This window comes from Streptopelia decaocto (genome assembly GCF_964273445.1).
Source record: "Streptopelia decaocto genome assembly, chromosome: 8".
Taxonomy (NCBI): domain Eukaryota; kingdom Metazoa; phylum Chordata; class Aves; order Columbiformes; family Columbidae; genus Streptopelia; species Streptopelia decaocto.
This window is the reverse complement of record NC_138662.1, coordinates 15,315,126-15,336,618: the sequence shown is the minus strand read 5'-3', so window position 1 is coordinate 15,336,618 and position 21,493 is coordinate 15,315,126. Positions and strand designations below refer to the sequence as shown.

At 43.7% G+C, this 21,493-nt stretch overlaps 2 protein-coding genes across 4 annotated transcripts in view; one reads left to right on the top strand and one right to left on the bottom strand.

Moving 5' to 3' along the window:
* Positions 1 to 9,655: 9,655 nt before the first annotated feature.
* THOC7 (THO complex subunit 7) lies at positions 9,656 to 19,967 on the bottom strand. Its single transcript, XM_082059700.1, has 8 exons — positions 19,794 to 19,967; positions 19,236 to 19,353; positions 18,227 to 18,354; positions 17,359 to 17,445; positions 15,838 to 15,895; positions 12,560 to 12,626; positions 12,368 to 12,437; positions 9,656 to 11,125 (listed from the first exon to the last, which is right to left on the bottom strand). Exons 1-8 carry the CDS (start codon positions 19,810 to 19,812, stop codon positions 11,058 to 11,060), a joined length of 615 nt encoding a protein of 204 aa, XP_081915826.1. The 5' UTR covers positions 19,813 to 19,967; the 3' UTR covers positions 9,656 to 11,057.
* The window catches only part of ATXN7 (ataxin 7), an 88,883-nt gene continuing 86,751 nt past the window's right edge, over positions 19,362 to 21,493 (top strand). For 2 of the 3 annotated variants that reach the window (XM_082059697.1, XM_082059694.1), the window contains exon 1: positions 19,921 to 20,040. The gene's annotated coding sequence lies outside the window, so the exon portion shown is untranslated. Of the gene's footprint in view, positions 19,596 to 19,920; positions 20,041 to 21,493 lie in introns of those variants that run through there. The other variant, XM_082059695.1, reaches the window with a different exon arrangement.

Sequence of the window (21,493 nt, the reverse complement as noted above, 5' to 3'; positions counted from 1 at the left end):
TCAGAAATGCATGCCAGCATGGGTGATTTTCCAGGTGGTAAATGTCTCTGTGCAAAGTCCGAGCATCCCTGCGTGTCTCCAGGGACAGGACAGGGAAAAGCTTGTACATCAGTTCTCAGTGGAGACCCGTGCTGGAAAAGTCAGGGAGGTGATAGGGGGTAGGAGGGCGTGGGCTGTGCCCTGGCTGGGGTTTTGTTCCTGTTGCAGCGATGGCAAGGTGAGCTGTGTAAGCCAGGCAGCACAGCTTATAGCTCCCAGGTCTCAGAAGATCAGAGGTAGCTGAAAATTCCTACCTTGTAGCCAGGTAACACCTGCTGCCCTCAGCATCTTGTGCTGCTGCCCATCTGTCCCAGGACCAGCTAGCAAAATCCAAGTCAGCAAAGGCATTTCCATCACAGCCCTGAGACGTGTGGTGCCTGCTGAAGGGTAGGAAAGTTTTCAGCAGAGAACTCCCTAAGTACGTGATGCTGGTGTGCCTGGTACCTGTAAGCTCAGGCTCTGTTGCTGGTTGCCTCTTGGCTGTGTGCTGGTGGCTGCTTTGCTCCCCTCGACCTGCTCCGCTGCAGGGTCGAGCTCTTGCAGGGACAGGCAGTCCCAAGGGACTCCGTGTCTGCGAAGTTTGAACTCTTTGTCAGAAATCCTGAATGAGGAAAAAAATCAAGAGAACCAGAGTTTGGTTCTGCAGTGACTCAGAAGCTGGGGAAGGGACAAACTCTATCTTGTTTTTAATATTTTGGATATTGCAGACTGGTGAGTTCTTAGCAGCCTCTTTATGCTTAATGAAATTGTATTGTTTAAAATGTATTTTTTAATTTTAGGTACTGTTAGGGAATAGACTGCCTTAGCTTATTGAAGCTTCATTAACAGGTAATAACTAAATAAATCCCCACTGGGCACTTTCTAAAAAGACTTTAGCAAAGCTCGTCAGTGGTACTGAGCAATTACACTGGCCCAGAGCTTTGAAGGTGGAAAATGTTAAAGCAGCACTGTATCGGCTTCAGTGTGATGGGGACAAAGCCCATCAAGATACTTGCTGGCCTCACAGTGTCCCCACCCCATGCCATGACAGAAGAATCATTGAAAGTTAGAGGGAAGCCCGCTACTGATTAACATAAGGACTTGGATGAAATTTTCTCAAAGTTTAAATAGGCAAGAAACACATCTTAATGAGCAAGAAGTAAAATAAATAAATAAATTCCCTAAAACTTTAATTGCTGGTGTATAAGTCTGGAACCTGCAATCTCACTTTTAACGGGTCTGCTGTACAGCTGGATTGTCAGCCACTGAAGATATTAAGTTATAATTAAAATGCTGGCAGTTCCTTAATGAGAGGCACTGCTACAATATCATTCGGCACTGTAATTGTTTGGCTTTCTGATGGGGATCATGACTAATTATTCTTCTTCAGTATCCAGTATCTTCAAATAAAATATTATTGGAAAGGATACGGTCATCATGTCAGTGTGCTGGAGGAGGAGCGTACCGTGCTGGGGCGATGCAGGGCGTGAGTACTCAGTAGGTGATTCTCCAGGCAAAACTGCTTCCAGAAAGAAAAGTTTCAGGGTGAGGTTTTCAGCCACCCAGGCTGATGGCAGAGTAGAATCTGACTTGATAAATGCTGGGGTTGTTCCCTCCTCTTGGCTGCTGGAAAGCCAAGGTGGCTGCACTGATGGTGGAGAAGTAATAATGCTGTCCAAGAGATCGGTTCCCATCTTAGGTGAAACCCTAACTCTTCAACTGCTGTTTTACTTAAAACAAACAAAAAAATGGATCACCATAAACAGAGGAGCTTTTTTAACCTCCCCAATGCTTTGTCTAAATGAGCAGAATTGCCTGCTAACTTCAGTGGCCAGATCCTGGCACACAAAGCCCCAGAGAGAACACCTGGGATGGGAAGGGGCTGCCGAGGGGAGGTCACATCCCAGAGATGTTGCTCAGGTATGTGACAGAATCCAGTTGGTCCTGTGGCCAACAAGGACATGGGCAGTGACACAACGGCCAGTGAGGGAAAGTCAATCAGACAGCAAGGAATAAAAATTTCCCAATGGGAATAGTTAAGCATTGGAACTGGGACCCAGAGAGCCTATGGGAGCTCCATCCCTGGAGACGCTTGGTTACTCACATCCTGGCTCTCAGCAATCTGAAGCTGTCCCTACTCTGAGCAGGAGGTCATGCTAGAGACCTCCAAAGATCCTTTGCAGCCTAAATAATTAAACAGGTCACCTCGTGTACAGGAGGGATGTACAGCATCCATACATTGTGCCCAGGCACACCAGGCCCCCTGTGTGCACACCAGACGCTGTTCTATGATGGTGCCCTGGGAACAGACACCTCAGAGTGAAGTAGAGTCTTTCTGGTTTGAGTGCATCGTCCAAGGAGCTTTACTGCATTTTAGCAAACAGAAACAACCTGCTCCTGTTGTACTCGCTGGGAATTGTTCTTGAAATTAATGGTCAGGAGGAGGGCTGGGTGCTGAACCGTCCCTCTACAGCTGACGTGGCTAATCGCAGGCATAGCAACAGGCAGGTAGCAATTTGGAGATAATACAACTGGGAATCTTTCTTGTCTCATTCGCACTGACATATCCGTGTAATCAGTTCATTTTAGTCAGTTACTATTATTTCTCATTAAAATTGCTGCTCTTTGCTCTGCATGCTGTGTCTCTTCCCCCGCCACTCCCCTGAGAGATGAGCAATTGTAAAGCAAACAAGCGGAGGAAGTTTGACAATGGGTGATAACAGGACAATGCGAGATAGCAAACAGAAGTTCCAGTGCTTCCCAAGTGTCAAGGCAAATAACAACGTGTATTTCTCTGTGTTTGTATCACTGGCAGAGGTGTGGGAGTGGATCAAGAAGCTATGATAGCAATGGGTTTGAGGCTTGAGACACGGTTGGAAAAACTGGGAGCCACTGAGGTGTGTGTGTGTGTTGGTTTAATTAGTCCGAGGTTCCAAAGGTGCTTTTGTACAGCATACCCAGCAGTTTGCAAGGCTTCCAGTTGTGCAGATGCGTGTGTGTATGTGCACATAGAGAGGCTAAAGGTCTAGTCCTGGAGAACAGGAATAAAGCAGGGACAATCAGCTCAGTTAATTTTCTTTTTTTTTTTTTCCTGCTTTTTTCTTATTTCAGCTCTTCTAAGAAAATAAATCCACTGGCTCGCATCTCTTACACGGTCACTCCCTGCATGCAATGCAGTGCTTTAATGCTATGGCCTGCCTTTGAGCGCTCTGTCCTGAGGATTTGTTATGGTTTAGCTATGGAGATGTGTTCTGTGTTGTTTTCACCCACAGCCAGGCTCAGTCTGCAGCTGGCTGCATACAGGCTACGAGGTTTTTTAAGTCCTCTACTTGCTACTTGCATTAGCAGGAGAAAGTAAATATTCCCACTGCTCTTTAGCAATTCTCATCTTCAGGCACTGTTAATGGCATAAACCATCAATCAGTTGGCAGCAGGCTACAGCAGGAATTGGCACACTTGAAAAACCCATGACATCGGATTAAAAAGCATCCACAGGACAAGTAAACACTGGTGAAGCTCAAGCCTGTGGGAGCAGGGAGCAGGCAGCCCCGGGCAGACCCGCTGCCGAACTGGGCGAGCAGCATCCCCGCGGTCCCTACACAACCCAGCCGTTCTGCTGCTCCCACAGTCAAAACCCTGTGGAAATTCTGTGCTGCCAAACAACGCTTTTGCTTTCCTTAGGATTTTGCTTTCAAATCATGCTATCATGTTTTTGTTCTTTCTTAGTTGACTCTTCTGTTTTATCTGAATAGTTTTGCAGACTCCCTGCATTGTTTTCAGCACAGCCCCTTACCCAGACCACAGGTGCATTGTTTCCTTCTTAAGACTTGTCACCAGCCTGTCCCCAAAGGGAAGTGCTTGTTGGGTACTAGCTACAGCCATTATATGATGTCTAGCAAACCAACATCATGTGCGAGGCCTGAAATACAGCTGAAACATTTAGTTTTATTGTATATTACATTATTTGGTGTTGGATGGTACTGGCATATCAGCGTCAGCTGATGCACTTGTAGGATTGCGGTCTGGCTTTAGTCCTATCAAGCATAGGAAATATCTCTGCATCTTGAGAGATGCTGCAGTGGAACACAAATCCCCTTTTTACATCTCTGTACATTTAATACATGCGATGGCTATTTACTGTAATGGAGCAAGGAGATTACATGATGGTTTTTCCCTTGAGATCCTTTGTCATTGCTTGGTGTACTTCAGAAGCAGCTGGCAGGTTTGACAGGTTAGAGAGTAAGGAGGAGAAAGGGCAAGAACTTAAGCACAAGTTAAATATAAATATAATCTGTCTATTCAAAGAGGGATTTGCGTCTGTTACAGCACCCTCCTGAATGAGTAGTACTGAGAAGTCAAACCCAGACACACCCCAAATACACAACTCATTCCCCCAGCTCTTCTGCATGGCCTTTTCACGAAGGCAGGTCCTGGAGGTGCTGCTCCTGCAGACAGCCTGGCTCCCTGTCCCCCCACTGCCACCCGCTGTCCCACGGGCACAAGTGAAGGGACCAGGGCCCACGCAACGTGCGGGAAGAAATCTTCCCTTGGCTTTGGTGCATTTTACATGGCCTGGAAAGGCTGGTCCTGGGGATTTGTTCTCTCCATCAATGTGCCAGGGAGTGCTGGGAAGAACCTGCTTTTATATGAGAGAAACTGAGTGAATACGTGTCCCTGACAGGATGGGTTCTGAGATGCAGAATTTGTCTCATTCTTTCAGTGAATCCCGCTGTTGTTATACTCCAGAAAATAGTTTTGATCCTTACATTTTATTTGACCAAGGCACAGGTCTCCCAGGGAAGGTTTCTGTCATCAGGTCCATCAGTTTGCCTTCAATCACTTCTCAGGTCAGCTCAAGAAAATGTCACGCTGGTATGTCAGAAGGACAGAGACCTCACACAGCTCCACAAGCTTTGAAAAATAACCTGCATGTACCAGCTACTCCAGGGAGAAGCTTCAGCATAAACAGTCTCCCAACTCTGGAGCGTTTGTGGATGTGTAGGCAGGTAGTGGATGCTCCTGCTGTGGTTTTGTAGCTCGCTGGGTACTGGGGACACTAATGACATGCATGGCAGGGGTGGTGGCCCCAGTGCTTCATGGCCCTTCCCATCTCCAGCAGTCACAATAACAGAGCAAAGCAGAAATGATCAGAAAGCATTCTGCAAGTTCATACAGAAAGGGTCAAAAGACATGGATGATAACAGGCACTAAGAAAAAGAAAGAAACCAAGATACTATTTTTTTTTTCTTCAATTTTGCTGTCAAATAAGTCAAAAAACCTCCATCTCTGAATTTTTACCATGTTGAAAAAGTTTCCTGGATGTAACTGGGAGAAGCTGCTTTGGACAGTGATGGTTGTTTCCTTTGTCGTGTCTATACTTGTTTCTTGTGTTTGGTAAACAACCAGAGGCTTTTGGTTTCAGCTTTGAAGCCTAGTGTCGTATGGAAGTTTTTTCAACAACAGTACAACTCTTCAGGGAAAATATTTTGTTTGGAATAGGAGCTAATGCATGGGGATTTTGGTGCAGCAAGTTCAGTGTAAAGATGGATTTCACTCAGGTTCATATAAGGAGATTAAAGTGTAGTAATGCTCTACATAAGAGTCACTGGAAAGGTGGCAGCAGAAAACTTGCCTTGCCAACTCTTAAATTACATGTTGGGGTTTTTTGTTCAAAAAGGGCTGCTAGTGGGGCCTATTTGTTACATGCAGTACACGCTGTTATTTCCAGTGTGTACTTACGATGAAATAGTTTTTTGTTGAGAAGAGCACGATCCTTTTCTCCTTGGAAATAAACCCTCACTTTAAATTCTCTCGGTGGTGACTTTTTCACTGCAAGCAAACTGGCAAAGCATAAAAAAGGTTGTTTAGCTGGTTTGGGTTTTATTTTTCCTTAACAAGAGAGCAATTTAAAAACACGTGTCAGGGCTGTTGCCTATTTTACGAATTCTCACGCAGCAGAATGCTTTCAGCAAACTTTTGCCAAGTTTCTCACCGTGATGCTGCAAATTCTGAGCATCGCAGTATCAAGTGATCCTGAAACGGTTCTCACCTTGGCCTCGGGCTGCGGTGCTGGGTGTGCTGGAGGGTGCTTGAGCCCTGCTGGGAGCAGTCAGGCTCTGCCCCTACTGCCCTCACATGGGGCAGCTCAGAGGGTTTAGTATCTGTTTGTTCTTTACATTCAGTAAGAAAACTAAGAATAGGTTACTGTCTGTCTTTGTCACTTTATGGGGTGTTGCAAAGAGCAAAGGTTTAGCATTGCACTTTTTGTTCCATTGCCGCGTCTTGTGTATTTGGGCATTTTAGGAGAGGCTTTGACGGTCAGGGTAATTCAGGTGGGACACTGAAACCCAAGGACGCGGGGGGGTGAGCAGAGAGAACCTCTGCGGTTTTTAACTGCTCTAGGCACGGGTGGGGCTGTACGCGCTGGGAAAATTAAAATCTAAAGGGACGGCAGTGTTTTGAAAAGGATGTGCGGGGCCGGGGAGTGATGAAAACACGAATATTGACCGTGACGCGCTCGGAGGTGAAACGCTCGCCCGGCGGCTGCTGCCCCCTGGCAGCCGCTGTGTCCCTGCCGGCCCCTGCCGGCCTCTGCCGCCCCCTGCCGGCCGCCCTGCGGCAGCGGCCCCGGCCGGGCTGCGTTGCCAGGAGGGGAGATCCGCGTCTGGGCTGCTGGGGACAGTGTGTTAAACCAAGGGGAACGCGGAGTGCATGCAGCTGTTTTTGTGCCGGTGGAAATGAGGAAATTTGGAATTAGTTTTGTGCCAGTGGGGTGGGGGAACCAAATGCTCACTAAATCATACTCCAGGAGATGCTCGTCTGCACAGCGGCGAATCGCTTCAGGTCTGCGTTTCGGAGCTGTCAGCGAGCCCACGGGGCCTGACCCTTGGGTGGGGTAAGTCAGCATCACCTCGCTGGCAGCTCCCGCTTGCCTGGCACCCGGGAGCTGCCGTGGTTGTGGAATCCAAATGTGTGATCCCCCACAAAAGCTACATGAAACACCAAATCTAGAAAAAACAAGTTTGTTTCAGTTCCTCTTTGTGGGTTCCTCAGTTAACACCAGCTCCTGCCATTCTGCCATTAACAGCAGACACAAGCCCCCTCCTGTGACACAAGCCCCCCAGGATTTCACCCTACATAGAGGTGCAAGGCCCCTCACCCTTCTCCTTAGCACCCTGCCAACCTAGACAAACACCACAGCACACTGCACCCCTGGCTTTAAGATTACTCTTGAATACCTGGGAAACTCCTCAACATGAGGATGCTGAGTCCTGTCGGTGGGGATGTGCTGGGTCCCCAGCCCCTGGTGTCCCATTCCCCAAGTGCCTTTGGTGTGCACCTGAGCAGCCCCAGGCAGAAACGCTGTGCCAGCTCCTGCCGCCTTTTTGCCTGCTGGCAGCAGGCAGGAGAATCGGGCCAGGCCAGCGGGAACAGCAGGGGTTTTCAGGCAGGCTGCGGTGCTGCTGCGCTCAGGACACTCTGCTCTGAGCCTGGTTTTGCCTCCTGGTTGTTGTGGCACAGAGGGGCGAGAACTTTTTGTTCTGCCTTTGCACAGCCCCTAGCAACACGCAGGCCTTGGGCTACGAGTGGCCCTTCTGGGGACTTCTGCAACACAGGTAATAATGTTTACTAAAATAGACTGGTGAAATGAAGGCTGAGGTAACCCAAGAACACATTTGACAATCAGGATGAAGTATGAAAGGTAGAACGCTTCTCTGTTGCTAACTTGCTTTCCCTGGGGTCTGCGGTGTATAGACATATATATATTTTAAGTGGTTCACATACTAGTATAGTATTTGCCTAGTGCGTGAATTCTATAAAATAAAAATCACACAGGTTCCTAGAACAAAACTAAGAGTACTTGCCTGTACTTCTTTTTTTTTTTTTAATTTTCTTTTTTTTTAAAACTCACAATGATATAACCTTCCAAGATGTGAGAAGAAAGAATGAGGGAAAGGATGGTGCAAGTCAGTTGTGACAGCTGGAAAAGTTACATGACCAGTATCTAAAATAATAATTTCTATCTCATCTTTGTGATATATTTTTTGCAATTTTCTTTGCTGGCAGCAGCTGTCTTCAAATTACTACAGTTTCAGAGATATCCCATCACTTGGCAGTGTCACTGTGACCTTCTTTATCCTCCTCCTTCCATCCCTCCATGAAGCTCACTAAATCTCTTTCAAAAAAGTCTCTTCAAGTTACCCATTCTGTTCAATGTTCCACTCTTGAACTCTACTTCTCTCTCATTTGGAGAGGATGAAAAAACAAATCCTGGTATAGAAAATGCCAGCTTATCACTTAATCATCTCTTTTTCTGCTTGTATTTTTGCATCCACATGGCAATGGCATTAAGATGGAGCATTTGGGTATGTAATAATGTTTCGGTTCAGATAGGGGTGAGACAGATCATAAAAATGGGAAAGGCTTCTTACTTAAATAGCATGGTTGTTGAGATCCTGAGTCTGTAAATGTATAGATTTTTGTATGTGTACATTTAAAGTCAATGCAGGTAGGCAGAATCATAGCAGGACAGCTTTCCGGGCAGGGATGAAATGGTGACTATCATCTGTGCCTTGGAAATCCAACGCAAAGAAAGCTTCAATAGAAGAATAGAGGTTGCAGGTATCTATTTTCAACATACACATAGCAGAATTTGTGGCTTGATAACAGAGCAGGTTAAATGTTGCCTGGTATTATGAGTTTCATTCAGTTTTGTTTCTCTTTCATTACAAATCCAATGTTTAAGAAGTTAGAGGTATAAATACCAAAAAAAGTAGTAGCAAGGATTTCGGATGTCACGCTGAGGTTGTATTTGCAATGAATTGATGTAATTTTTGTTGGTTTGGTTGCTGTCCAAGGCCGTATGGTGACATCACATCACCCTCTTGCTGCCACGTTGTGCTGGGGCGACCTGATTTTCTAGGGCAATAATTTATTTTCAAGAACGCATGAGTATAATTAAAACTAGACTCTGCTCCTTACTTTGCCACGCATCTGTATTGCTTCTCTTTGTACAAGTTTTGTTTCTGTGTATGTAATCCTTATGAGAGGGATAGACTCACACATTGGTCAGGTTTCTGGTCAGGTTCTGTACAGAGCAGAGCCAGTTCTGAGCTAAGATACTTGTGATCCAAGTGATTTCCAAAGAACTGCGTAAAACAATGAACAGAAAAAACTGAGGTTTTCATGACAATGCTGTTACAGAGACCATTTGTAGCTGGTAAATGTCATCCACATCTGCATCAAAATACAATGAAGGTAGCTCAGGGAGGGCCTTTCAACCACAAAAAATGTTAATGTGCTTGAAAAGTATCTTGAGACTTTGTCATCTTCATAATTCACACATTCATGAAAGTGACTCCTCCCTGATTTGGCAATAACAGTATTGCCACTTTAGAAAATATTTTACTATTCACTTTTGATAGGAGGGGAAAAAACACAGCACACTAAATACTTTTTGACAGTGTATTTTTCATATTAATTCCCTTTTGTTTGCTTACCTACCCCCACCATCTGCAAAATTTGTAGTGCATAAGGAGCACGGCATGTCTACACAGGCTCTAGCAGGCAAACCTGAGCTTCCCCTGTGTTCTGAGCTGACCAGCTGTGAACCAGACAACTTTTGACAGCTTATTAGTCTGGGGCTGCCCCATGCTACTGAAGTTGTGTGACTTCTTGTTCAGCTGGCTTGCCTTTAGCAAACTTGGAATGCAAGCAAAACAAGCTCGGATACGTCTGTTCAGCCCAACGCACACAGATCCACAGGCACTGAGAGTGGGAACTATATGGCATTAGACTATAAAAGTCCAAAGTCAACAATCCTGGAAAACTCCCTCAGCTGTCACCTAGTTTGAAGAGGCCCTATTCTGTAAAACATCATTATTTTACTTAAACCACGTATGCTTATGGGTCAGTCTGAGCGAGATTCAAAATGTGGTCCTTTACCCAAACCACCGTAAGGTTTTGATTTAACAGGTGGTTTAGATCATGGCTAACAGGTAGTGACATGACCTGCTACTGCCCCTTGCTTCTTCCTCCCTGCCTTACAAAATCTGTATTTTCTACCTCCCAACCAACTGCTTGGACTGCAGGATAATCCAGATTCCACCCTCCCTATGAATAATAACAGTATTTGAAATTGTTTAACATTATGATTGCCGCTCTACCACTTCGGTTTGTCATTATGAGAAAGGAAGGGTTCCACCATCTGTTTCAGGAACTATGATATATTTCATAATAGTCAATTGACAGATAAACTCCAGAAGCAGATTACAAATAGTATCAGGATTAGATTCCTGGTTCTACAAGAACAAAGCTTTAAAATTGCATCTTTAAACGTGTCATTTCAAAATTTGACTTTTGATGTGGTTGCACAGATCACAGCACAGCGAGGCTCAGATCACTGCAGTCCTTTCCATCATGTTAAGGCAAAAAATAAAGCTAGTACAGTATGATTTTTGCTGTTTTACACCTCTTGACAAGTATTAATTCTACAGAAGTAATTTTATATGAAACTAGCAAATTCTAGTCTAGTCACAGGTAAGTTCTAAAATGGCAGCTACTTTAAAAAAATTAAGATCAGACTTAGTTCAGTTTTAGGTCTCATCTGGACAAGGGTGTGGAAGGTGGGACTCAGGCACAGATGCGTTGCCCTCAGCCCAGCATCAAGTGAGAAAGGAAGCCCATACTATTAGGCTCAATGCCTACTAAAAATAGGAAACTCTTTGTAAACACCTTTTATGGACAATGTTTTGCAAACACCTCAGTTAACAAGTACTGTGCAGAAGCTTCATCCTTTGTAAAACAAACTATATTTCTTGTCACAAATTACAAAGTTTGTGGATTAATGCAAATGCCTGTCTGCACAGATCTGTAACTGTTTTCCTCTGAAGCATAAGCAAAACAAGTATTTTTGTATAAAAATTCATGGAAGCAGTAGAAAACTTTTTCGGTTCCATCTCTCTTACTCTTGGCTTTAATACAAAGTGAAGACACTTGGATATTCTTCAATAGTATAGTCAGTAGTCTTCATATTACATCTACTGTTTGGTTTCTGTTTCCATCTGAGTTTCTTGAGATTCTTCAGCTTCTGAAAGTTTTTCATCATCTAGAATCCAATAGTACTATTAGTCAAACATGCTTGGTTATATATTTACAGACTATATTGCAGAGCTGTGTCCCACTTAAATATTTTATGGTAATTGCCTTAAATCTGTAGTTGAGTATGTCATTATACAAAATGCTATTGTTCAAACAAAACAAAATCTTCAAAGTTTTTAAGGCTGTGTTACCTGTAACAGCTATTACAGGAAACATGGGATAAGCCCTATAGTACCAAATCAAGCAAACAGTACTGGGTTGCTTTAAGTTACATGCCTTCTCTTTGCCTATTAAATATTTATCTCAAACTGAAGTTGTGCCTTCCACTCGAATGTTATTTCCTTCCCAAATTCTAGTAGATGAAAGGTAATCCATACATTCATGTGAAAATGTATTTTAGAGACTAATACTTAAGCAAGCGTTAGTAACACATAATAACAATAACCTTCTGCTAAAGTGCACCTAGGATTAACCGTTCATTCTGCTTAAGAAGATCTAGACGGCCTTAGGGAATGAAAGTCTGCTCTTATAGCCATCTCTGTATGTTAAGCGGGTCATGCTCAGTGGCTATACTAATTATTCCGTCTTGGAAAGACACAGCAAAAATCCAGCAAATAATATTTAAAACAATGTTATCCATCTTAGAGAATGAAAAGCATTGATTTGAAAACATTAAGTACTTGTATGACAAAAGATGAGTATAACTGAATTCCCGAATTTAGCTCTTGTGTATGGCAGTTATAGTCCCTGCTCTATTCCGGACTCGCTGTCCGAATAGGTAAGTCATTTAGCTTTCCTGTATTCCAGTTTCTTTTTAGTAAAGTGTCAAACAATACCATGATGGCAGTGACATGTTCAAAACTACTGAAACGGGAATGACACAGATAAGTGTGGAAACTATGCACACAACTACTTTTCTGTAACGAAATACCTTCTATGTTTAAAAAAAGAAAAAATAAAAAAAAACCTAACCACTCAAATTGTTATTCTCTGTCCCCACATTTTCAAGAAGTCCATTGCCTACAGATTAATGTGAAGCTAGGCAGGAAATGACACAGTGGCTGGCTTGTAGAAGAAAGAACTTCTGAGCAGGCTCTCGACTACTACTTAGTACTGGGAAAAGAAATGCTGCCCAAGAGGGCACCAACCTCAATTGCACAAAGCCAGCCCACTGCTGGAAGCTGTGATTCCTTTTGATCCGCTGAAACCCAACCCAGTTTCATATATATTACCTAAGAACACCACTTACTTTCCAGGGTTTGCTGAAGTTCATGGATGGTGCTCAGGAGAACATGAAACTGTTTTCTTCTCAGCTCCAACTGGAATGATAAAATATATATTTTAGGAAGAGAGAGTACCACCACCAAACAACCCATAGCAGATGCTCCATTAATTATATTCCTAATAAATAATTATATAACAATCTCTGTGAAAACCCTACCTTATCTTCAACATTTTCTTTAATGTGGGAAAGGTGTTGAAGTTCTTTTCCCAAAGCTTCCAGCTGCCTGAAAATAAATTGTCACAGTATTTTTTGAAAGTTCTGTAAATTCTTCAAAAATAGATTTGAACTAAGTGGAGGAAAAGGAACCATTAAATAAACAGCACATGTAAACAAAGCATAAAAAATGAAATTAAACAGAGGCATAAATGTTACACTATTATGCCATGAACATGTAATTTCAGGACTTTTACAGAAAACAAGGCCTCCAAGCATGACTGCAGTTGTACACGGGGCAGAGTACTGGGCAACACGTAGACTTTACAGTAGGCATATGTAGAATAATCTACATTTTGATGAGACTACATAATACAGCTTATGCCTCAGCATACAGAATTCAGCACTGTGTTCCGTATAAATGCTCATTTCCTTCTCAAATGCCAGTTTTTATTTTAATTGATTGTCTCTCACATTAAGAGATAAAGGAAACATACAACACCTACAATCTTCATTATTAGTCATATCCTTTTGAAATACATCATCTTTCAACACCTGTTCGGGATCTTTCTGCAAGCATTTGACTGTTTTCTGTTCTCACTTGGCCCCACCACAGACCACCATGATCCTTTTTGAGGTAGGACAAAGAATAACAGGTACTATCATGTGCTTTCAAATGAGGATGGAGCATCAACTCCTACACTCAAACCTCCAGTTTGGCCTTTCTGCTTTTCCTCTAATGCCCATCATAATTTATGCTCCATGTAATGAGAACAATCTGTTTATTTAAAGATGACCTGGACTGGGACTGACCATCCCTGATTAATTAGGAGGCAGAGCCGTACAGGGGTCAGCAAGGGATTTTATTACTGCTGCAACTAGTCTGGGCAGGGAACCACTAAAAGGCCTCCAGTCCTAAGTAACGGATGGGAAAAAAGGTCTGGTTTAGTGCTACCTGAGGGTATTGTCTTTTTTTGAGCCAGTATGCTTGGTACCTTGAGCAAATGCCTGAAAGGGGGTTGGATGTGATATTATCCTTTCCTATAATGGAAATGGGCTAACGCCTTACAGGCTCATACAGTGGTTTTCCCAGTACTTGGTTTCTGTTTTCCAAAAGACTTCTGTTTGGTCAAATCTGGGTGTTTATAGTGTGCTGTCAGGTATAAGCAGACTGTGAATTTTTTCTCTAGTAACATCTGAGCCACATCTGGCATTTGACTTCTTTTACTTTCCGCTTCAGGGAATCTTTGCCTAGCCTTCTCATTTTTGTATCTCCTTTTCTATGACTTAGTGTCATTTCTTGGTCCTCTTAAGAGCTCGTCTGATAGGGCATCTAATGACACTGTGGGCACTGCCATTTAGTAGATCAGCTCCTGTCACTTCCTGAATTGGCTCCTGTGTATTACTTGTGACTAAGCCTATAACAGCTTCTCTTCTTTTGTGCTGTATGACTAGTTGTTCCGAGAAACAGCCCCTTAAAAGCATAAAGAAAGTATGTTTTCTGAACTTTGTCCTATTGTGCCATATGAGCTGCAAAAGCTATAAATGTATCTCTTGCAATCAATCAGGACATTTCTCCTCACAAGTTTTCTCAAGTGTTTTGAGTGATTAAGAGTTCCATGAAAAGCGTGACATTGTTAGTAAGACTTCCTCTGTTCTGACTGAAGGGTTGCCCTTTTTGGTTCATCGCAGGATTTTCTGCATACTTTCCTCAAACTGGAGAGAAAGAAAGCCTTGTAATGAAAACACTGGATGAAAACTTTATCTAGTTCCTATATTTAAAATCTACGCACATAAAGAGGTCGGTTAAAGCTAAAATACCTACGAACCAAGCTCCCTTTAAAAACGTTCCATTCTATTACTATGTCCTATTTCCCCCATCTGTAAAATGGGGGATCATACTCTGCTACAGTTCAAGTCTGTGTCTTCGACTACAGATACGAAGGACTAAGGACAGAAGGGCACATTCTGTAGTCATTCTTCCAGTGGATGAAGACATTGGTATTTCTAAATGTAGTATAGTCTCCTAAAGAGATGACAAAATCAAGTTTAAGACAAAAATGCTACATTTACTAGCTGTAACTTATGACCATTTCTAGCTTTGTTAAAGAAACTTATGCTTGGATGTGTTAAGCAAAATTAGAACAACCTCCCAAAACCTAAACGACATAGCATCCTCTATGAAAAAAAGAGTATTATCATTTAGTTGTTTCCATTCTTTATCAATTTACTTATCTCAAAAACTTCACTTTTGATAATTCTTTATGATGAAGCCTCACTTCATAAACAGCACATGCTGATTAATGAAATAAGAAGTAGTTAAGCCTCATGAGAATTGCCTGTAATAATCAAAGTTGTGGTAATGAAATCAAGGCACAGAAAAACCACACAAGAAAAACGTGTGAAATATTCTCTGTGGCTTATAGCTACAAAAATGCTATTATTAGGGTAATAATATAACCAAAAATCTTGCTTTTGGTACGAAAGACCATAGAATGGGAAAATAAATCCTCTGTCTGCAATTTCACTGAAAGTGGGCGGCGGGTTAGGCACAAGCTGCACTTAACTGAGAACAGTAACCCCATGCTACATCTTTAACCAGGTTAAGAACAAACTCATAGATGCAACGAGTCCTGGAACGTTTCTGTGGCTTGATAAAGTTAAAAATATTATCTCCCTACAACTGCCAAAAATGATCCAAAAGCACAGATAGTGATCCAAATCCAACAATGACACAAACAATGCTATAAGTTACATTAGACCTACATTACAGGTAGGTCTAACCTGCATGCCAGGACACGTTATATTTTGGGACGCGACATAGTAATTCATAACCAGGCATGCAGGAACAACCACTACAAGGAAAACATAAAAACAAAATAATAAAATCCAAGAGCTTTCTCCTGTTTTCTCTCATTCCATTTTACTTATCGCGTGTTATTTATTTTGCATGGCTACTGAACCCCTTGCTGATGTACTTTACAGCACTTCCACACTATCTCTCTTTTCTGAGGAACTGGTTCCCAGCAAACTGACATTAGATGTGCATTTACTTCTGAGTTCGCTTATTCACCTTAACAATGGAAAACTTTCAAATATAAAATTATTAGCAATGCTTCTGAACCCATACAGATGGGCACAATTCGAAAACGAAACCCAAGCTTTCCTTGTGTCAAAAGAAACTATACAGAAGTGAGGAAAGGTCAAACTAAAAAGAAATATCAAATCTGATGACTTCTAACTTACTGGCTTATCATAATTTAATGCAGTCTCATACTTACTTCAACGTTTCATGTCTGTCTGGATGGTGTTGTATGACTTTGGCCAATGCATCATACTCTGAAAGAAATTTAAAGAGTTAGTCTAAATAATTCTGGAAGTATAGATTCAAGAACCAAAAATCAAGTACCATAGAACGGTACAGATTCTTTTTCCTTCTTGAAAAACTGGTTTTACATTTTTCAAATTTGTACACACCTTACATAGATAGAAATACCTACAAATATATATATTAAGGTATACAATTTATATTACGCTATAACATTTCAAAGCAGATGATTACATCAAAAGAGATTTTAAATAAACTACAGATATAATTACAGGCCATTATTTACTCACTCAAACTTAAGTTATCCAGTGCTAGTGATTCATAAAGGATAAGGCCAGAAAACACAACTTTTAGATTGCTCTGCATTGCTGCACACTTGGTTTTTTGCATGTGAGCATCAGTATTGATTTTAGATACAATATAGTGTATGTGTACAGAGCACAGTGTTAACAAGATGTCACACATAAACATTTAAGATTTTGAGAAAAAAGTATGAAATGCTGCGTATGAAAACAACAGGATTTTTTTTAAACTGTGTTCCACATTAACAATAACGTTATGATTCTACAGGCAGCTAACAAAGGCATTTCCTGATAGTACGATTGCACATACACCAATTACCTCATCACATGGTAAAATTTGTGCTGCAGGCTGGACCGAACATATCAAAAAGGAAACACTTCAGACCTATGTTGTGAAGATATAAGAACTCTACATTCCTACTAGTTAAGGTTCTTTTAATTTCCAGTAGAGTCTAAATTTCCAGTTGAGTCTAAAATTATTGAAAAATTGATCAAACAGTTGTATTTAAAACCTTTCCTCTGTTATACTTTTAATAATTTTCTTTTTGCATTTCATTTATTAAGAAGAAACAAATTCTTGCTTCTCCTCAATTGCTAATCTTTTGATAAGAGAGTACTACAGGGAAATGCTTTAAGTTTCAATTGAAATTATCAGCACGTAGTTTTAAGAGTAGGGAGAAAATACACCTGCCATAACAGGTATTCAGTAAAGACACATGCAGAGTTTTTGGGTGTGTAACTGGCACCACTGTCTGTGTGCCAAGACATCATCATCTTTTGAGAGCTGAAGGAACACACTTGCATGATCGTCAGTGCTGGCTGTAAGTCTTTTCTCACTGTTAATAATGTGCTTTAGTTCTTCACGAGTCACCTGAATTGTGGTAAGATGCTCTTGGGGTTTTTCTTTGGCTTGAAAACATCTCTCTGAACTATTGTTCTAGTTTATTCTGATTTTGCACATCATTGAGATCTATTGGTTCACTCTTGCCTGCCTCATCCACCAAAACTTTTCAGTTGTGGGTGTAGAACCCACCAGACTAAACATAGTATTCGTGATGCCAGTATATTCCCTTACACTTCAAAAATTTGTAAACTATTTTCTGATACAATATAATTCAGAAGATAACAAAATAAGGAAGCCAACCAGTGTAAATACAGATATTGCTCCTTACCCTGGCGATTTTTTCGAATTCTTTTTGCTTGCAGGATTTGTTTTTTGCATTCAGAAATCTTCTCATGTGCTGCAGCTATACTATTTTCTTAAGAAAAAAAAAATATACAGAGTCATATTGAAATCAAACAATACACACAAACAAGCCATTCTCCTAAATTATAAAAAGACAAAGAGCCGTTTGTGACATGGCGGCCTGCTAGCTCCATCAGCTTCACAAGTACATCCACTTCAATAGGTTAAAAATGTTTGTATATATTTTATATACTGATAAGATGCTTACAACTTATGTATGAGTGCTATCTATTAAGAAAATGAGGGGAAAAAAAAAAAATCAACCACCCATATCTATCACCATCTATACTCATATCTATCCTCATCTCCCTTATGAGGAAAGGCTGAGGGAGCTGGGTCTCTTTAGCTTGGAGAAGAGGAAACTGAGGGATGACCTCATTAATGTTTATAAATATGTAAGGGGTGAGCGTCAGGAGGATGGAGCCAGGCTCTTCTTGGTGACAACCAATTATAAGACAAGGGGCAATGGATACAAACTGGAACACAGGAGGTTCGACTTAAATATGAGAAGAAACTTCTCAGTGAGGGTAAGAGAGCCTGGCCCAGGCTGCCCAGGGAAGCTGTGGAGTCTCCTCCTCTGCAGACATTGCAACCCGCCTGGACACCTTCCTGTGTAACCTCATCTAGGTGCTTCTGCTCCAGCAGGGGGATTGGACTGGATGAGCTTTTGAGGTCCCTTCCACTCCCTGACATTCTGTGATTCTGTAATATATTATGTTCACCAGAACTGGCTCAAGCTTGTTAATAAAACAGAAACTGCCAAAGAGAAAACAGTAAAATTTTATCATTTTTACCTATATCCTTATAGATTTTTTCATAATTTTCCATTTCTCTCAGGTTCATATCATACACCAGAAGAGTTTTTCCCATTGAAAATTCACATTGTGATAAAGTACTCAGCATTCGTTGGTACTGGCTGTAACTGGAAACAGACAAGATATTTATTTCTAAGCAGCATAAAAATAGCCCCTACCTTTACAAAACAAAACAAAGCCTCATGTAGCATAAGGAACAATTAAATAACAATTGTTAAAGAAATATTTCCAAGACTCAATATATAATTTTTTGAAAGTGCAGTTAGAAACACTGTACCCGTTAATTCTGCTGTCGTGTCCTTAAAGGTGCAAAGTGAGTATTAAAGCAATGGGCAGATTCATCCAGGGCTTATAAACTTCACAGCTAAGGTTGGCTCTGTGACTGCTGAGATTAGTATTTTAGTACTGCAGTGCTTTGAACACACAATTGCTATATTGTGTCCTCCTGGAATTTATATCCACTGCTAGTATGGACCTCACAGCAACACACAAAAACTGTCGCTCATCCCTTACTATTTTAGCCTGTTGGGCATTTGTTTTGTTTTGTTAAAAAACAAGAGAACCGCAGCAGCAGAAATACCAGCGGTACTACCCTTCCTTAACAAAACAAATGCAGAACTGCCAACTAAAACACTCGAGTCCTGATCCTGTTACAATAGCGGGACTCTGGGACGGATCACACAGCAGCACCATGATCCTGAGGGCACCGGAGCGGCGCTGGCAGATACCGCCTGCAGCCTTCAGAAATTTCTGACCTGTCTCTCGCCTTCTTCTCCTGCCACAGCGCTCAGCTTTTGTCCTGGGAACACCACAGAGCCATACCCAAAAGCAGATGTACACATTTTAACATGGATGTTTCCAAAAAGGATCAAGCCCAGTTTTCCACTAAAATGCAAGCTAATCAGTTTCAAGACTAAAATAAACAAACAAAAACAAACAAAAGCCAACAGCAACAACACAAAACCAAACCAAACCAGAAAACAAATACCCTTCCTCTTGAGATCCGGAATTACACCACTTAATGAAACTCTTCACCAACAAATTGATCCGCCTGTCGTCACCAGCACCATCGCCATCGATCAGAAGTCGCTTGCGGATAACTTCATCTGAGGAAAAACTCCTGTTTAATGGCAGCCGCACGCCAGGGCCGAGCGCGGGTTTCAGTCCGCGCCTTCAGAGAACGACTCCCGGGGCTAAACCGCGAGGATCTGTTGAACAGGAGCCCGCCCCGGGCCGGAGCGCGGGGCTGAGGGACCCTGGGGGCGCCCACAGCCCGGGCGTTCCCCGGCATGAAGGGCCCGGGAGCGGGGCTGCGGGGTCGCGGCCGGGATGGAGGCCCATCTGCGGGGTGAGAGGCCGGGGATGTGGCTCGGGGCGCCGCGGGGAGAGGCCCGAGGCCGGGGCACGGGGAGCTCTTCCCCGGAGATCGGCCGGGGCCGTGCGGCGGGCGGGAGGCGAGGCGGGCCCGGCGCGGAGGGGAGCCGAGCGGAGCGGGCAGGGGTCGGGGCGCGGGGAGGGAGGGAGGAAGGAGGGAGGGAGGTCTCACCGTCGGTCACGGCCCCCATGGCGGCGAGTGCCGGAGCCGGCGGGGCGGCGGCAGCAGCGAGTGAGGTCAGCTTCCCACAATGCAGCCGGCGAGAGCGGCGGCCATGGAGGGGGAGGCGACGGCGGCGGCTGGGGCCTGAGCCGGCTGGCGGCGGACGCGCGGCCCGGCGGCGGCTGCGGGGAGGGCCGGCGGGCGAGGCCTGCGCCCCGCGTGGAACCGGCCCCCTGGCGAGGGGCGGCCCCGCCAGGTGAGGGGCCGACGGGGGAGGGAAGCGGCGGTCCCCGCAGCCAGGCTCCACCTCCCCGCCCCCGCGCCCCCGGCCCCGCCGCCCCCCGCCCGAGCCGCCCCGCCATGCCCCCGGCACATGCCGCCTTGCCCTCGACGTGCCGGCCCGGGGGGCGCCCGGGCTGCCCCTGCGCTGCCCTCCTGCCGCGCTCCCGCCTCAGAGCGTCCTCCCGGGGCCACCCACCATCGCCCTTGGCGGCCCCATCCTCCCCTCGCCGGGCTCCCGCATGGCCTCGGCCCCGCGAGGGTGGTGGCGGCAGCAGCGCAGGGGAACAGGTGGCTGGTCCTGCCATGGTGCTCAGCACCGAGGTCATGGCGTTGTGAGGGTGCTGGCTGGTCCCCGTGGCTGGAGGGAGCGGGAGCACCAGCCCTGCGGTCCTGCTCCCTGGTGAGGGTGCAGAGGACGTGGTGCAGGTGTGAGGGAGCTGGGCTGGATGCCCTGGGCCACCCTTGGGATCATCCCCACTCGATGCTGGGAAGACGAGCAGCAGGGCCTGGGGTGTGCCAAAAATCATCATTCTGATATGTTTCCTGGGGAGTTTGGCTGTCACAAGTGGATGGGAACAAAAGTTGTTTCTTCCTACCCTGAAAAACTAAGCTGGCACTGGAAATAAAGGCTAGAGGTGTCTAGAGAAAAGATATGTTAAGGTATTACCAACACCAAGTGTTGAGTTTTAGGGTTTTGGTCCACAGACTTTAACACTTGGGCAGTGCTAAAGCTGGCAATGTTACTGTGGTACGTCATAGTGCATGAGACATATGCCCAGAGCCTGACACCCTCATGTCCCCTCTTCGTTTTGGTTTGGACACTTAAGTAGCTTGTTCTGCAAAGCACCTTGCATTTGTAATTTTAGGGTCCTGGATGAGATCAGGGTAAGAAGAGAACAAAGTAAGTATGTTCTGTAACCTGTGCTTTCCTGGTTTTAGAGCTGTGAGTGATTACAAGGTGCTTGTTTTGTTCTGGATAGCGGCATTTAAACACTATGGATTTGTAGATTGTTTCAAGCCAGTGCTCTGTCTTCAGTAGGCAACTGGACAGATTCTTTGGAAGATGCTATTGGGAAAGCATTACAGGGAGAGGTCATTAAACCTCACCTGAACTTTTGAGAATAAAGAGTTTCCAACATAGAAAACCTGGATAAGCGATTCGTGTTCTTGAAATTTTTATGTATTATTATGTGATTAGTGGGTGATACAATTTTATGTGAAAACATAACTCTCTATTCAGTTACACAAAGTTTGGACCAAAGAACAGGCCATGAATTCATAAGCTATGTGCGCACTATTAAAACCCCTCACTCTTATGAACTCTGAATTTGTTGCCATTTAATATAGTTGGTTTGACAAAAGCCTTTGTTTTTCCTAAGGCTTTGGTCACTATGCTCTAGGCGTTTTGTTTTGGCACGGAGTGAGAA